Source organism: Sesamum indicum, linkage group LG9 (genome assembly GCF_026168435.1).
Source record: "Sesamum indicum cultivar Baizhima isolate 11 linkage group LG9, ASM2616843v1, whole genome shotgun sequence".
NCBI lineage: Eukaryota > Viridiplantae > Streptophyta > Magnoliopsida > Lamiales > Pedaliaceae > Sesamum > Sesamum indicum.
Window position 1 is genome coordinate 17,018,110 of NC_142665.1, and position 14,914 is coordinate 17,033,023.

Consider the following 14,914-nt stretch of genomic DNA (forward strand, 5'->3'; position numbering starts at 1 on the left):
GGATTGGAAGAGAAAAAATGGTGGAGTAACCCTAATTTCTATTTTTTTTCTCTTTTTTGTCAAGCCTAGTATATATTTTCCCTTAAATACGCATCATGTGGAGGCATGTGCCTCTTTAACACCAATTAACGTATTCCGTCAATTATTTGATGGTGAGACCAAAATTTTGACAAATTAAAAAATATTATCCTAAAATTGAAATTTTTATAATGAATTAGAACCAAAATTGAATAGAACTTGATATAGAGTCAAATAAATATTATTGCAGTCAAATAACTTTTTTCTAATTAAACTATCGTTATAACGGTGAAGATATACTTTATCACATGTATTAACATGTGAAGACGTATAAAGGTAATTTGATCATAAAAAGATTAATTTGAGCTTCTAGAAGAAGGGATATAATTATCTCTTTATTTTATTAATTTTATTTATTTATATCAATTTATGAAATATTATTAAAAAAAATGTCCTTAATTAAACTAATAGTAAGACATAAATTTATAAGGGTTAAATAAACAGTTACCACCCCTGAAGTATCCACCCCATATCAATTACCCCTCTAAAATATTAAAACCTTAAAAACAAAATCCTGACTTTTACTTTTTAAGTTCGAAAAGTCCATTTTACTGTTACAAAATTGCTTTGTAAAAAAACAATAAAGAAAAATTTTAAAATGTGAAAATTACTATTCGTCTAATTCTAAAGTACCGATGACTCATTTTATTTTAGTTTTATTTGCTTGTCAAACCAGCTTAAAGATAAATTTATACATATATAAAATACCACATTTATACATAATTAATATATTAGTTCAATATTTTTTTAGTTCATCAGCTCTTTTGGTTTTATTAATGGTATATTTGTTTTAGTAAATATATAAATATATACGTATGTATCAGTTTATTTTTAATTTAGTTTTACAAGCAAGTGAAATTAAAATAAAATAAGCTCCAAGTATTTTAAAATTATGAAAGTTAATTGTATATACACGTATAAAATTATTCATCAAGCTCTTTTCATTTTAGTAATCCTAAAATACTTGGAGCTCATTTTTTAGTTTCACTTGTTTGTAAAATCAAATTAAAAATAACTTGATACATGTATATATATTTATATATTTATTTAAACAAATATCAATTAATAAAAATATAGAATTGATATATATTTATAATATATATATATTCATACATATGATAATTATATTAATGTGGTAATTTTATGCATGTATAAATTTATTTTTAACTTGATTTTGATAAATAAGTAAAATTAAAATAAAATGAGCTACAAGCACTTTAGGATACAAAATAAAAAGAGCTCGATAAACAAGTAAAATTAAAATTAGACAAATAGTGATTTTCGCATTTTAAAATTTTTCTTTATTGTTTTTTTACAAAGCAATTTTTGTAAGAATAAAAAGAACTTTTTGAACTTAAAAAGTAAAAGTCAGCTGAATTTTTTTTTAAGATTTTAATATTTAAGGGAGGTAATTAATGTGCTATGAATATTAAAACCCAACCTATAATAATGATTTAGAAAGGGAGGATGATTGGATTTGGATAAAAAAATATTGATTGTAATAAAAAAGTTATATAAAATTTCAATTTTTATTCTTCATTTAACATTTCCATGCAATAATTTTATACTTATAAAGGAGAAAAACGTAATGATGTTACCCTCACTTCATATATATATTATTTCAAAGGGAATGTAGTTTCAAGTACAAAATATTTTTTTAGTCCCATAAAATAATAACGGCAGAATTTTTTTTATACCATAATTATGGCAGGTAACGCTTTTCGTCTCATGAAACTCAAAAATCACGTCCTTTTAGTCCAAAAAAAAAATTGTGATTTTGGGCATTTTTAGTTTCAAAATTACAGTATATTTTTAATCCCAAATGTCTTTTTAGTCCTGAAATCACAACCGACATGACTTTTTGGGATTAAAAATATGTGATTATGAGTTTTATAAAACTAAAAGAGTCACTTGCCATAATTGTGGCACTAAAATAAATTCAGCTCTTTTTTTATGGGACTGAAAAAAGTATTTTGTCCGTAATTTCAATTAACCTTAAAATAAATACTTCATTTTGGAACTACGATTATATATAGAGGCAAGTGAGGCGAGGAGGTCGGCAGTCACTCACGCCTTTGACGTAGCTTATCCGTTGCCAGAGAAACTAAGTAAGAAGAAAGAGAGTAGGGAGGATGAAATACTACTCTTCCTTCCATTTGCTTCTCTCTTTGCTTCTCCTTATCAACGCTACTGCCTCTTCACAATCCATCATCAATACCCTGCCCGGATTTCATGGAACCCTGCCCTTCAAACTCGAAACCGGGTCAGTAATATACATACATATATTTACATGTTGTGGGTTTTGTATATTTAACTTATTATTAACTTAAGTGTTGCATGAAATATCAGATATATTGGCGTGGGAGAAGAAGATGAAGTGCAGCTGTTTTACTATTTCATTGAATCAGAAAACGACCCGCAAACAGACCCTCTGATACTATGGCTCACAGGGGGACCGGGTTGCACCGGTTTTTCCGCGCTGGTTTACGAGATTGGTGGGTTTTTTCTTTTTTAAAATTTAATACCAATCACACCGCAAATATATTGTATTTGTCTTATAATTGATTCAGGTCCGATGAAATCCAATTTGTGTCAGAATTTCTCATTTTTTGGAAAATTTTATGAGTATCAGTGCGACCGAATCGAACCAATCACAGAACGAGACTGATATACTTGCGATGTGATCGGTCGCTTTTCTTAAATTGTATACCAATCATACTATAAGTCCATTGCACGTGGCATACAATTGGTTTAAGTTCAACCAAACCCAGGATTAGAATTTTCCATTCTTTGGGATTTCCCATATTCTTCTTCTTCTTGTTTCAATTTGCTTCAATGGGTCTTGGAAGAGGCAACAGTTACTTGTATTTTGATTAAGTACGAGATTTTTCAGCAGAAATTCTGCCCTGATTTTGGATGTAGGTCCATTAGCTTTTGATCTTGAAGCTTTTGATGGAAGCTTTCCTTCTTTCATTACAAATCCGTATTCATGGACAAAGGTTGGTACCAAAATTCTTATTCAAATCAGCTCTTATAATATAAAATTACTGACAAAAACAATTAAGTGATAATTTTAATATTATCACTAATTATATATATATTTAATGATAATACAGTTTCTTTTTGTCACAATAAGAAATTTTATGATTTTAATAATTACTATTATTTGTAAAAATTGTTATTAACATGAATCCATGACAAAAGAATGTGCATTAAGTTGTCACTAAATACAATTAGTGACTAATGTATAGCTACGATCTAGTGACAACTAAATTGTTACTAAGATGTATCACTAATTGTATTTAGTAACAACTTTTCATACATTTTTTATCACTAATAATTATATAGTGACAAGATAAAAATTATTATCACCTAATATATATTACTAGAAAGCATGACGTGTGATGCATGTATACAAATATATTTTTAGAGGTAAATATATCTATTACTTATAGTTAGTAATAAAAATATAAAGTTTGTGATATCATTTATGTTTCGAAACATTAGTATTATATAATTATATTTTTCAAATAAATTGATAATAATTTTAATTGATAAGAAAATTATTTATTTCTATTATTTGTAATTTAATTTCTAAATTTAATTGGTAAAATTAAATAAAAGATATTCCACAGAATTAAAATTTTGTATTTCATGTTCACTAATGATTAAATTTCATTATCTTGTATCAAATTCATTAATATAAAAATAAAATTAATAATATTAAAAAATTCCATAGTAAAACAAAAATAATTAGTCAAACCTCAATTTTCTCTTCATCCTAACATGTAGTTATTATTTAATTTAAAAAATTAATAATACAAACGGCAGGATTTAGGCCTATTTTTGGGTCAAGTTTCGAAGAATTCTCTGACAGTCGAAATTTAGCAGTTTTACGCATTTTTATTAAAGCAATTTATTTATCACCCTAACATGTTGTGTTCATTTAGCTTATAAAATTTACCATACAAATATTAGGGTTTAGGCCTACTTTTAAATCAAATTTTGTGAAATTTTGAGACAAACCAAATTTTAGCAGTTTTATATGTTTTTATTAAGCAAGTTTATTGTCTTTCATCATACAATGTAGTTCTTATTTAACTTAAAAAATTTACCATACAAATTCTATAATTTTAGGCCTTGGATTATGTTTACAAGAATTCTCATTAATAAACAATTAACAATATACCCCAGTAAGGATATGAATGTTTCTCATAATAGGAATAAATAGTCAAAATTTTTTCTCTAGTTTATATTTAATCATAAGTTGCACTTATTAATATTGTTAAAATGATACGTCCGTTATATTATTGAAAAAAATTACCATCTAAAAAGTAATTATTTAATATTAATATTAAATAAAATCAATTAGTGCAAAGAGAAGTGATTTAAATTTAGTAAAATTGAGGGTATTTATTCTATATTATAATTTTATTTTTGAAGTTTGGATTAATATTGATAGGTTACTAATATGCTATTTATTTTAAATTTGATTGTACCCTAGTAACTTATTTTTTATAAATATTTAAGATTTTTCCTAGCAAATTAAGCATGTTACAATATTATTTGCCTATTTATCTTTTAGTTAGAGTAGTCATTATTGTGCACGGTCTCTACGAGGATATAAAAAGAATCATAGTATGGGATTAAAAAAAAAAATTGTGAAAAGATATCAACGTAGTTTAAGTTGAAAAGAAAGAAAGAAATATGTGATAAGAAATAAATGTAGGAGGAGTTGAGAGACAAAAAAATAAATTATAACTTATGAGTTTATTAAAAATATGAAAATTTATGAGTTATATATGTATATATATGAAGAAGGTGAGGGGGAAACATGGGGTAGCAGTGGGTTGAGATATGGAGTAGTGGTTGAAGGAAAAAAGTTTAATTATAAAATAACTAAAAAATATTTAAATTACTATTACGGACAATTCTTTTATGAAAAAATAGAATGGATTAAAGGGTAAATTGGGGCAATAAAAAATTGATACGATCAAAGGGTTTTCTTTTATAATAGTATAGATATATCATTAATATTTTTCTATATAGTTTAGAGGAATTAGAAATATCATACATTTTTTTGTGTTATAATTAAATATTATAGTTGATCCCTTAAGTTTTCATTTAAAACCACTTTAGTTCACCAAGTTCAGTTTTTGACATTAGCATCCCTAAAATTTAGTTTTGTCTCAAATTAATGGTTCTGACCATATTATAATTGAGAAAAAAATAATTAGTTTAGTGTTTATTAAGTTGTCAACTCGGAGTTAGTGTCATTTCAAACAAGGGAAGTTAGCTTCATAGAATAATGATTTGTTCATATTTAAGAACTCAAATTTATATATATGTACAATAAAAAAGCAATTAAATCGAGTTCGGTCAAATACAATAGATCATACAATAAATGTGTATATTAATTTGATATGTATTTGATTACTCTTCTTAAATTGTACATCAATCACATTACAAATGTATCACATTTACCACATAAGTATTTCATGTTTGACCAAATTCAATTTAAGTTAGGATTTTCTTGTGCACAACACTCCTCGTTATATATTGTGATTGGAATTACCTTCCAAGGGTAAAATAGTCATTTCATATTATGCTCTTTCTCATTGACGGATTCTATTATATTTTTATTTTTGAGTTATTTATTTTCTTTTGAGACGTTGAAAACTAACATATTTTAATAATAATGAGCAAAACTTTGTAGTAGTGCAAATATATTGTGTGAAACATTATTATGACATAATATTGATGCAGTTATATCCTCACATATATATATAAATGCTCAAGAGTTTTTATAACTATTGTACATTTAACCATATGTTGCACTCATTAATATTATTCTACCTGTAGTATATTATGATAAAAATTAAAAGTAGTACAATCTTAAAATAAATTTCTATTATTTATATTAAAATTAAATCATGGAAAACAGTAATTTTGATCACATATATTAGAGCCCTTTTCAGTAAGTTCTATTTGTTACGATTTTTTGAAAAAATTACATCCCATAAGATGATATTTTTTTCAATATTAGTCCTCACGTGTATTTCTGTCCAATAATTAACGAAAAATCCCAACTTAATATTCAGAAAGTTTTAGATTTATGGGATGCAATGTGATACAATTGTAACAAATAGGACTAAAGTGAAAAAGGCTCCAATATTAATAAAAAATGTATGAAAAATGCTAACGTACCATTGAAAAAGTTTTCATCTTATGGAATGTAATGTGATAAAATTATAACAAATAAAACTAATTGAAAAAGGCTCCAAACAATTAATGAGAATTGTACCAAAATGCTAATAACTCTATTAATTATTGGACTAAAAATACATATGAGAACTAAAATTGAGAAAACTTTTAACTTACTGGATGCAACATGAGAAAATCGTAACAAATAGGGTAAATTGAAAAAGATCCCAATATATGGGACCAAAAATGCAATTTTTTATGAAAGTAATTAATTAGAAGTCACCCATTTTAAACCTTTCAAAAGTAATTTAATAAGATTGATATTTTTATTTAAAATTTCATGATATTTATTTGTTTCATATATATATATATATATTTAGTATTTGAAGTTTATATTAGTATTTTATATATTATTTTCTAATCCTATACATTTTAAATTGTAATGTGCCTAATAAATTGATATTTTTAATATTAATATGTAAAAATATTTTCTAACAAATTAATCACGTATTTATCTATTTATTTTTTTTAGTTGGATATATTTTACCATCAATGTCCAAGTACTTTAGAGGCATTAGGATTTAGGACTTTTAAATAGTCTTTCTTTTTATAAAATTTCATCCTCTAGGTTTTTTTATTTATTCTTTAAAAGATTATTTAAGGATATAAACGTCTTTTCACAATGGGAACAAGTACATGAGAGATTCATACTTTTATTTATAATATAGATATCAATTAGTGATAACTTTAGAATTATCACTTAATAGTGTGTCACCAATACCATATTTTCTTGTTGTGTGAACTAGCCAATCACAGAGTGATATACTTGTAATGTGATTCATCATTTTTTCTAAAATGTACACCAAAAACATAATAAATGTATTATATTTGTTATATAATTTATTCAAATTCGACCAAACCCCCTCTACGTTAGAATTTTCGGAGTACAATCACTCTACCATAACTTTTCCATTTATGGTTTTCCTACAGGTTGCTAACATTATATTCATAGACTCCCCTGTCGGAACTGGATTCTCCTACGCCACTACTACAGAAGCCTATAATACCTCCGACACTAAATCCGTCGAACATAATTACTCGTTTATGAGGAAGGTGAGGAGCTCGGAACAACGTAACTATCATCCATCTATGCTCTTTTCCCCTGTTTTCATTTTACTTCCAATTAATACAAAAATATGCAAGCAGCCTCTTCTGAAATTGTAAATGAGTAAATTATTCCGTTATAAAAAAAAATAGCAATTCACATCCCAATATCTTTTAAAATGAAGTAATTAACCCCATATGTTTTTCTAAATGAAGTTTACTTTAAAATATAAAGGGGGTAAATCACTATTATTTTTTTATACGGGGTTAAATTGCTCATTTACAATATCATAGAGAGGTAAATTGGATTAACCCTTGAAAGCTGAAGCAATTATTTGAAGCTAATTCTGTCTATTGGAATAATCCAGTGGTTGTCGAATCACCCAGAGTTTGTGAAAAATCATCTGTATGTTGCCGGTGACTCTTATGGAGGCAAAATCGTTCCCATGGTAGCTCTGGAAATAGCGAAAGGTGGTGTTTAAGACAATGAACTCTTGGTAACGAATTGTGTTGAATTATTCCTTGTCGGGATTGAGTTGAAATTAGTGCTGATTCTCCAGGTAATGAAGCTAGATTTGAGCCACGGATATTACTCCAAGTAAGTTGAAATTCTATAAGTTTTAGCTTGAATTCGACTCGGTCTAACCTGAGCCAACTAAAAAAAATATGATTTTTTGGTACGGATAATTACTATAACCAAAAGAAAAAGACAGTGTCAAATACGAACGAAACACGCCTTCTGAATGGTTATTAGCAGTTGTTTCTGCAAGTGTGGTGAATGCTTTGGCTACGGTTAAAAATCATGGTGAACATTGATTCATCATGGTAAAATTTTGAATTTTTGCTTTGATTTTATTTAATCGTAGTCTTGATTTACCATAGTTTCTAAACTATGGTGATTTATAGTATAGCGAAAACTTAATCTTTTTGTAGTGGGCAATCGTCATCAGTCAGTTTTAACACAGGGAGATTGTCTTGTGAGTGTCTCATTGAAGATAAGTGATGTGGTCGAGGTTTTTTTGCTAAAGGATAAAATCGAAAATTTTAAAACTTCGACCACATCAATAAGAATATTGAGGAATTGAAACAGGGGTACATTGTCGGGAATTCAAGGACAGATGCAAATAAGGATGACAACGAGAAGCTTCCTTATGCTCATAGGATGGCGCTCGTTTCAGATGAATATTTTGAGGTAGTTTTATTTACTTTTAAGATAATTATCATCTACACTCCCTGACCTATAAAATATTTACATAAATTATTTTTGCATCATTAAAAGTTACGTATATTTGTAAACAATGTCAGCATCATTTACACAAATCATTCCTATCTTTTGAAAAATTATATATACATCCTTTAGAAAAGTCAACAACATTACACAAACTATCCCTACTTTTGACTGCCAGGGATGATTTATGCAATTAAGCAAAAAAATTGTGATTATTTGCATAAATGAACCATAAATAAGAGGTTGTAAATATAATTATCTTTTCCTTTTCATGAATATCTTGGGAAAAAGAAAGTTGTTTGAGAAAGCACTAACAATTCAAACATGGAAGCAAAAATGGAAAATTCTAGTCAGGACTTAGTTTGGCTAAATCTGAATTAATTATATGGTAAGTGCAATACACTTGTCTTGTGAATGGTGTACAGTTTAGGAAAAATGAACAATCACATAGCAAGTGTGATACATTTACTTCATAATTAATTTGGTTCGACCAAACTTAATTTAGAGAAGAATTTTCCAGCAAAAATATGGATTATATTTGAAGTCAAAGTGATTATCTTGATTTCATGAAATTCATGTTAGCTGGTTTTGGAACATCATCAGCATTCACCGTATGGTCCCCAAACTCTAAGGTTGATTGGGGCTTGCATTGTGATTGGCCATTCTAAAAGGCTTAAAGGCAATTTTCGTCCCCTAACTTCAGGCCATTCTCGTTTTAGTCCCTTAACTTCAGGCCATGTTTTCACCACATCATCTTTTTCAGCCAATCACAATGCAAGCCCCAATTTAAAAGGTCACATGCCTGGCATGTGACTTTTTTCGGCGAGTGACTCAATTTTCCGACCAAATTTGTACCAAAATTGAGATTTTTCCAGTTTTATGGGACCAAAATGGAACCCTATTAACTTAGGGGACTAAAACGAGAATGACCTGAAGTTAGGGGACGAAAATTGCCTTTAAGCCTTTCGTATTAATTAGATAATATGAAATAAAATAACGAGTATCTTGACAATTTTTCAGCTAGCAAAAAGCAACTGTAATGGAGAGTATGTGAGTCCTGATCCAGATAACATAGGATGCCTTTACGCTCTTCGACTTGTCAATGAGGTAATGTTGCATTTTCTTGTGCTGTCATTTTTTTCCGTTTAGCATGTTTATGTATGCACGGATCCTTCTCATGCATAAACGGATGCAGTGTACGAGCCGTGTCAATGGCGGGCACATTCTGGAGCCGAAGTGCAAACTCATGTCACCAAGACCTAGCGTTTCTCGGTCGCCCCAACTATTCCTAGAAGATGATCCAGTTGACCTCCTTTCCTTGTCCAAACAAGAGAAACCATGGTGTCGTGTAATTTTTGCTCTTTCGTCTAACATATTTTGCCATGCCCCCTCAACACATGATATAGGGTTAATCACATTTTTTCTCCCTTGAGATTTGGTATAATTAAAAGTAGATTTCGTATAATTTTAAAAATTACATTTATTACCCAGTAAGTTTGCTTTTATCTAACAAATGGTTCCCTTCGTCTTTAGCCAAAATTCATTGTATTTGTTGTTATTAACAAAAAAACTGAATGAAAATTGATATTTATCTTTGAATGACTTATTACTCATTTATTATAGGTCAAATAAACTTTTTCCGACTAGACTACCTTTATAACAATGAAAATATACCCCCTGATCACATAAAAAGGGGTAATTTTCTCATAAAAAGGTTTATTTGACATAGAGTAAATCATAATAAGTTAATCAAAGGTAAATATAGTTTTTTATCCCATTTTTTGTTAATATCAGCAAATTAGCCAAATTTTGACTACCAGAAGGACTTATTTGTTACAAGGAAGTAAATCTCAAGTGTACTAAATATAATTTTTCAAACCATAGAAAATAATACGTATAATTATACCATATCTTAGGAGAGGGGAGTATAATTATTCTTATGATATAATATATTATTTGCCACTAGACGTTAGATATTATTGCCAGTACTGGGTTTTCCTAAGCAAAAGTGTTCTTGTTTGCAGAACTATAATTATGCCTCCTCTTATGTCTGGGCAAACAATGAAACTGTCCAAGAAGCTCTTCAAATCAGACAGGTAGATGAACAAACAGACAAGTTCGTATGTCTTCCTCCATTTTGTCCACATTATGAATGTATTAACGCAAATTCAGGGAACAATAAGTGATTGGAAAAGATGCAGTAGGAGCTTATCCTATGAACAAGATGTATTAAGTGTTTTCAAACATCATCAACTTCTCAGTGACAAAGGCTTTCAAGCCTTGGCATACAGGTGATCAAATAAATACCTACTTCCTAAACTATATCCATGGCTCAAAAAATTTCAATCAATTTGTATTTTGCTGTAATAATGCAATTTTTTTAATTATGTGTATGTTACCTCTTTATTTTCAGCGGTGATCACGACATGATTATACCTTACATGAGCACTTTGAAATGGATACGCGATTTAAATCTGACCCTCGACGAGGATTGGAGGCCTTGGACTGTCGACGGTCAAGTTGCAGGGTTAGTTTTCAGTTCTCGATTCCCCTCTAGAAAACTCATGCAAAGTCAATCCAACAAATGAAGTAATTATGTTAATTTTATGGTTTGCATGCAGATACACAATGAAATACAAGAACAATCAAGCAGAACTCACTTTTGCCACAGTAAAGGCAAGAACAAAATGTGAACTGTTTACTTTCAATTCCCTATGAATTGGAATCGTTAAGGGAAAAATGCAAGCAACACCCTTATGATATTGCTAATGAACAAATTACTCCCTTATAAAAAATAAATAGCGATTTATCTCTCTATATTTTATAAAATATAATAAGTTACCCCCCTATGATTTTTAAAATAAAGCAATTTATCTCCCTGTATAAGGAGGTAAATTGCTTCATTTTAAAAAGTATAGAAGGGTAAATTACTATATTTTTTTATAGGGGGATAATGTGCTCATTTTCAATATCATTTGGGGATAAATTACTATTCACCCAAATCGTTAAATATTGAGATAAATGGATGTGTGGCGGTCGATGGTGTGTGTATTTGCAGGGTGCAGGGCATACAGCTCCAGAGTACAAGCCCAAACAGTGTCTTGCCATGATCAAAAGCTGGTTATCTTTATATCCACTATAGGTATTTTGAACATCGTTCATTTATTCTTAGTTGCGCATGGCTTCGAGATATTTAAAGAATGCTAGTGATAAGCACGTGCGTCACACGTGAGTTGTACTAGTTTAATAACATTGTTACACTATAAATAATAATTTAAATGTATAAATAAAAATATATCTATACTATATATAAAAGTGTGAATCGTAATTGTTTGTTCTCCATTGTGAAAAGATACTCGTATTCTTACTTAAGTAATCTTTTTTGTAATAAATAAGAATTAGTTATAAAAGAATAAAATACTATTAAACAGAGTATTTAATAGTCTGAATACCGGTAAACTACTTAGACAATAATAAATATGTCCATTACAAAATATGAATATAAAAATAATATTTGTAACACGATTAATTTGTTAGAAGAGACTTTTAAATACTTTAAAAAAAATTAATTTACTACGGCACGGTAAAATTTACAATGAAATAGCGTCTGGATAATATATAAAATACTAATATAAACTTAAAAAATTTAAAACAAAAATAAATTTATATCATGAGATTTTAAGCAAAATCAATCTAATTAATTAGAAGTGCTTTTGAAAATTAATATGAAGAACTTCCAACTAAATGATTTTATTTTAATTTTAAAATTCGACAATTATTTTTTAGATCGTACTTTCTCATACTTTTGTTATTTATCATAATATTATAGAGGTAAAGCAATACTAACTACACAAGCCAACACAAAAAAACATCTTCATACATTTTTATGCTTTTTGGAGTTTTTGTACATTATTTTTCAAATTTGAGACAAAAGTTAAAGTTTAGAGATGTTAAAGTCAAAAAATGAACTTGAGGAACTAAAATCATTCTAAACAAAAACTTAAGGGATTAACTATAATATTTAATTCCATCCAAGATGAAAAATATTCAATATTTTTAATTCCTTAAGCTATTTAGAAGATGAATAATATATCTAACTAAAAGATAAATAAACAAATAATATTTTAACCCACTTAATTAATTTTCTTTGGTCTTAAACATTTATTAAAAAAATAAATTACTAGGGCACAATAAAATTTAAAGTGAATGCTATTATGAATAACATTTAAACACATATCCAAATAAAATAAAATAAAATATAACATAGAATAAATATCAAATCATGAAATAGTTTGATATTTAAATGAAGAAGAGATAGGAATCATTGTCGGCTAGAAGACCACACGAGTCAAGTGATAATTTAAATGAAGAAGTGATAGAAATCATCATCGGCTCCAACCACGTCAGTATTGTTGAAGGTTTTGACTCGGACATTTCTGAAGATGAAATCGAAAATGGTCCCTCACAGCTTAAAAACTCGGGATGTACTCAAGGAGTTGAATCTTGGTACAATTGAAGAGCCACGCCCTATATTCATCAGTACACTCCTGAGCCCAGAAGAATAAGAGTAATACTGCAAGATTTTAAGTTGTATAGAGACGTCTTCGCATGGACATACAAGGAGATGTCGGGTTTAGAACCAAAAGTCGCTATTCACCACCTTGGCATATAACATGGAGCGTATCATATAAAGCAGTTGCAAAGATTTTTCTTCCAGACCTCATCTCTTGCATTGAGACAGAAGTAAACATGTATCTTTCATGGTTGATGCGACTATCGGATATGAAGCATTATCTTTCATGATGGCTCCTCCGGGTACAACCAAATTAGAATGTTGCCCAAAGACGAAGAGTGCACGGCCTTTCGCACCCCTAAAGGAATCTACTGCTACAAGGTAATGCTCTTAGGATTGAAGAACATAGGGGCTACGTACCAATGTGCTATGCATAGCATCTTTGATGATATATTACATAAGAAGGTGGAATGCTATGTAGATGATCTTGTGGTTAAAACCAAAAAGAGAGAAGAACACTTGGCAAACCTCCAAGTAGTATTCGACCGTTTGAGGAAGTACAACACAAAGATGAATCCTCTCAAGTGTGCCTTTGGTGACATGTCTAAAAAATTCCTCGGCTTCATTGTTCGCCACCTTGGCATTGAAGTCAATCCTGCAAAAGTAGACGTCATTTGAAAAATGCCACAACCAAGAAATTTGAAGGAGTTGCGAAGTTTACAATGCAATCTTGCATTAATAAGAAGATTCATATCAAACCTCACCGGAAGATACCAATCATTCAACCACCTCATGAAGAAAGATGCCCCTTTCTAGTGGGATGAAGGATGTCAAAACACTTTTGAGAGCATAAAATAATATTTGCTAAATTCGTCAGTCTTAGGAGCTCCGACTCCTGAAAAGCCGCTCATACTATATGTAGCAACACAAGAACAGTCCATATGGGCACTCATGACACAAGAGAACGAAGAAGGGAAAGAAAAAACTCTATACTATTTGAGTAGGACTTTGACTAAAAATGAGTTGAAGAACTCACCCATTTGGAAAAGCATGCTTGGAGTTGTTTTATGCCATTAAGAAGTTGAGACATTACTTTGAAGTGTACTCCATAAAGCTTATCTCTCGTGCTAACTGGGTCAAGTTTGTGATGTCGAAACCTATGCTCTTCGGAGGATTGGCAAAGTGGTCCATTGTACTTAATCAATATGCTATAGAAAATGTGCCCTAGAAAACCGTCAAAGGACAAGTTCTTGCCAACTTCATAGCTGACCACCTTATGCTTGCTGCACATGAGATATCTAATAACTTTATAGATGATGACGTCTTTTCCATCGAAATCCTCCCAACATGGAAAATGTTCTTTGACGGGCAGCACGACCGACGGTGCAAGGGTAGGCGTCGTTTTCATTTCACCAGAAAAATAAGTATTGACCCACTTCATTGTATTGATTGAGCTATACTCTAACAATGTCGCTGAGTATCAAATCCTGATCATCGCTCTTTAGATGGCTTTGGAGATGGGGACCATAGACATGAAGTCTATGGTGACTCAAAGTTGATGATCAATGAACTCCCTCAACATATATGAAGTCAAGAAAGCCGACTTGCCTTCTTTCGGCAGGCGTAACACCTACTCAAAGTTTCGAGAGTGTGACTTTAAATAATATCCCAAGGAAAGAAAACAGGATGGTCGATGCATTAGCTAACCTAGAAACCACCTTAGCCCTATCCGAAAGAGAAACCACCAGCGTTCCTGTGTGCACTTGATGGGTACTTCTTTGGATACA

At 29.6% G+C, this 14,914-nt stretch overlaps 1 protein-coding gene across 3 annotated transcripts; it reads left to right on the forward strand.

The window, feature by feature from the left end:
• Window positions 1-2,110: 2,110 nt before the first annotated feature.
• Window positions 2,111-14,226, forward strand: LOC105178269 (serine carboxypeptidase-like 13). Of its 3 annotated transcripts, none has more exons than XM_011101715.3 (15): window positions 2,111-2,341; window positions 2,428-2,573; window positions 3,001-3,077; window positions 7,273-7,395; window positions 7,755-7,857; window positions 7,947-7,984; window positions 8,477-8,578; window positions 9,635-9,721; window positions 9,810-9,962; window positions 10,639-10,710; window positions 10,787-10,905; window positions 11,028-11,141; window positions 11,236-11,290; window positions 11,673-11,756; window positions 13,033-14,226. In XM_011101715.3, the coding sequence occupies exons 1-14, from the start codon at window positions 2,211-2,213 to the stop codon at window positions 11,754-11,756; spliced, it is 1,404 nt and encodes a 467-aa protein (XP_011100017.1). In that variant the 5' UTR covers window positions 2,111-2,210; the 3' UTR covers window positions 13,033-14,226. The 3 variants fall into 3 exon arrangements, with proteins under 3 accessions (XP_011100017.1, XP_088741039.1, XP_088741040.1); XM_088884913.1 differs by having other exon boundaries at window positions 13,083-14,226; XM_088884914.1 differs by lacking the exon at window positions 13,033-14,226 and having other exon boundaries at window positions 11,236-11,375; window positions 11,534-11,766.
• Window positions 14,227-14,914: the final 688 nt, after the last annotated feature.

Bases quoted from the DNA above. Each gene is read 5' to 3' on its own strand.
- LOC105178269 (XM_011101715.3), top strand. From the start codon at position 2,211: ATGAAATACTACTCTTCCTTCCATTTGCTTCTCTCTTTGCTTCTCCTT. The intron at 10,711-10,786 runs GTAGATGAACAA...ACGCAAATTCAG, and splicing joins AAGCTCTTCAAATCAGACAG to GGAACAATAAGTGATTGGAA. The intron at 11,142-11,235 runs GTTAGTTTTCAG...GTTTGCATGCAG, and splicing joins GTCGACGGTCAAGTTGCAGG to ATACACAATGAAATACAAGA.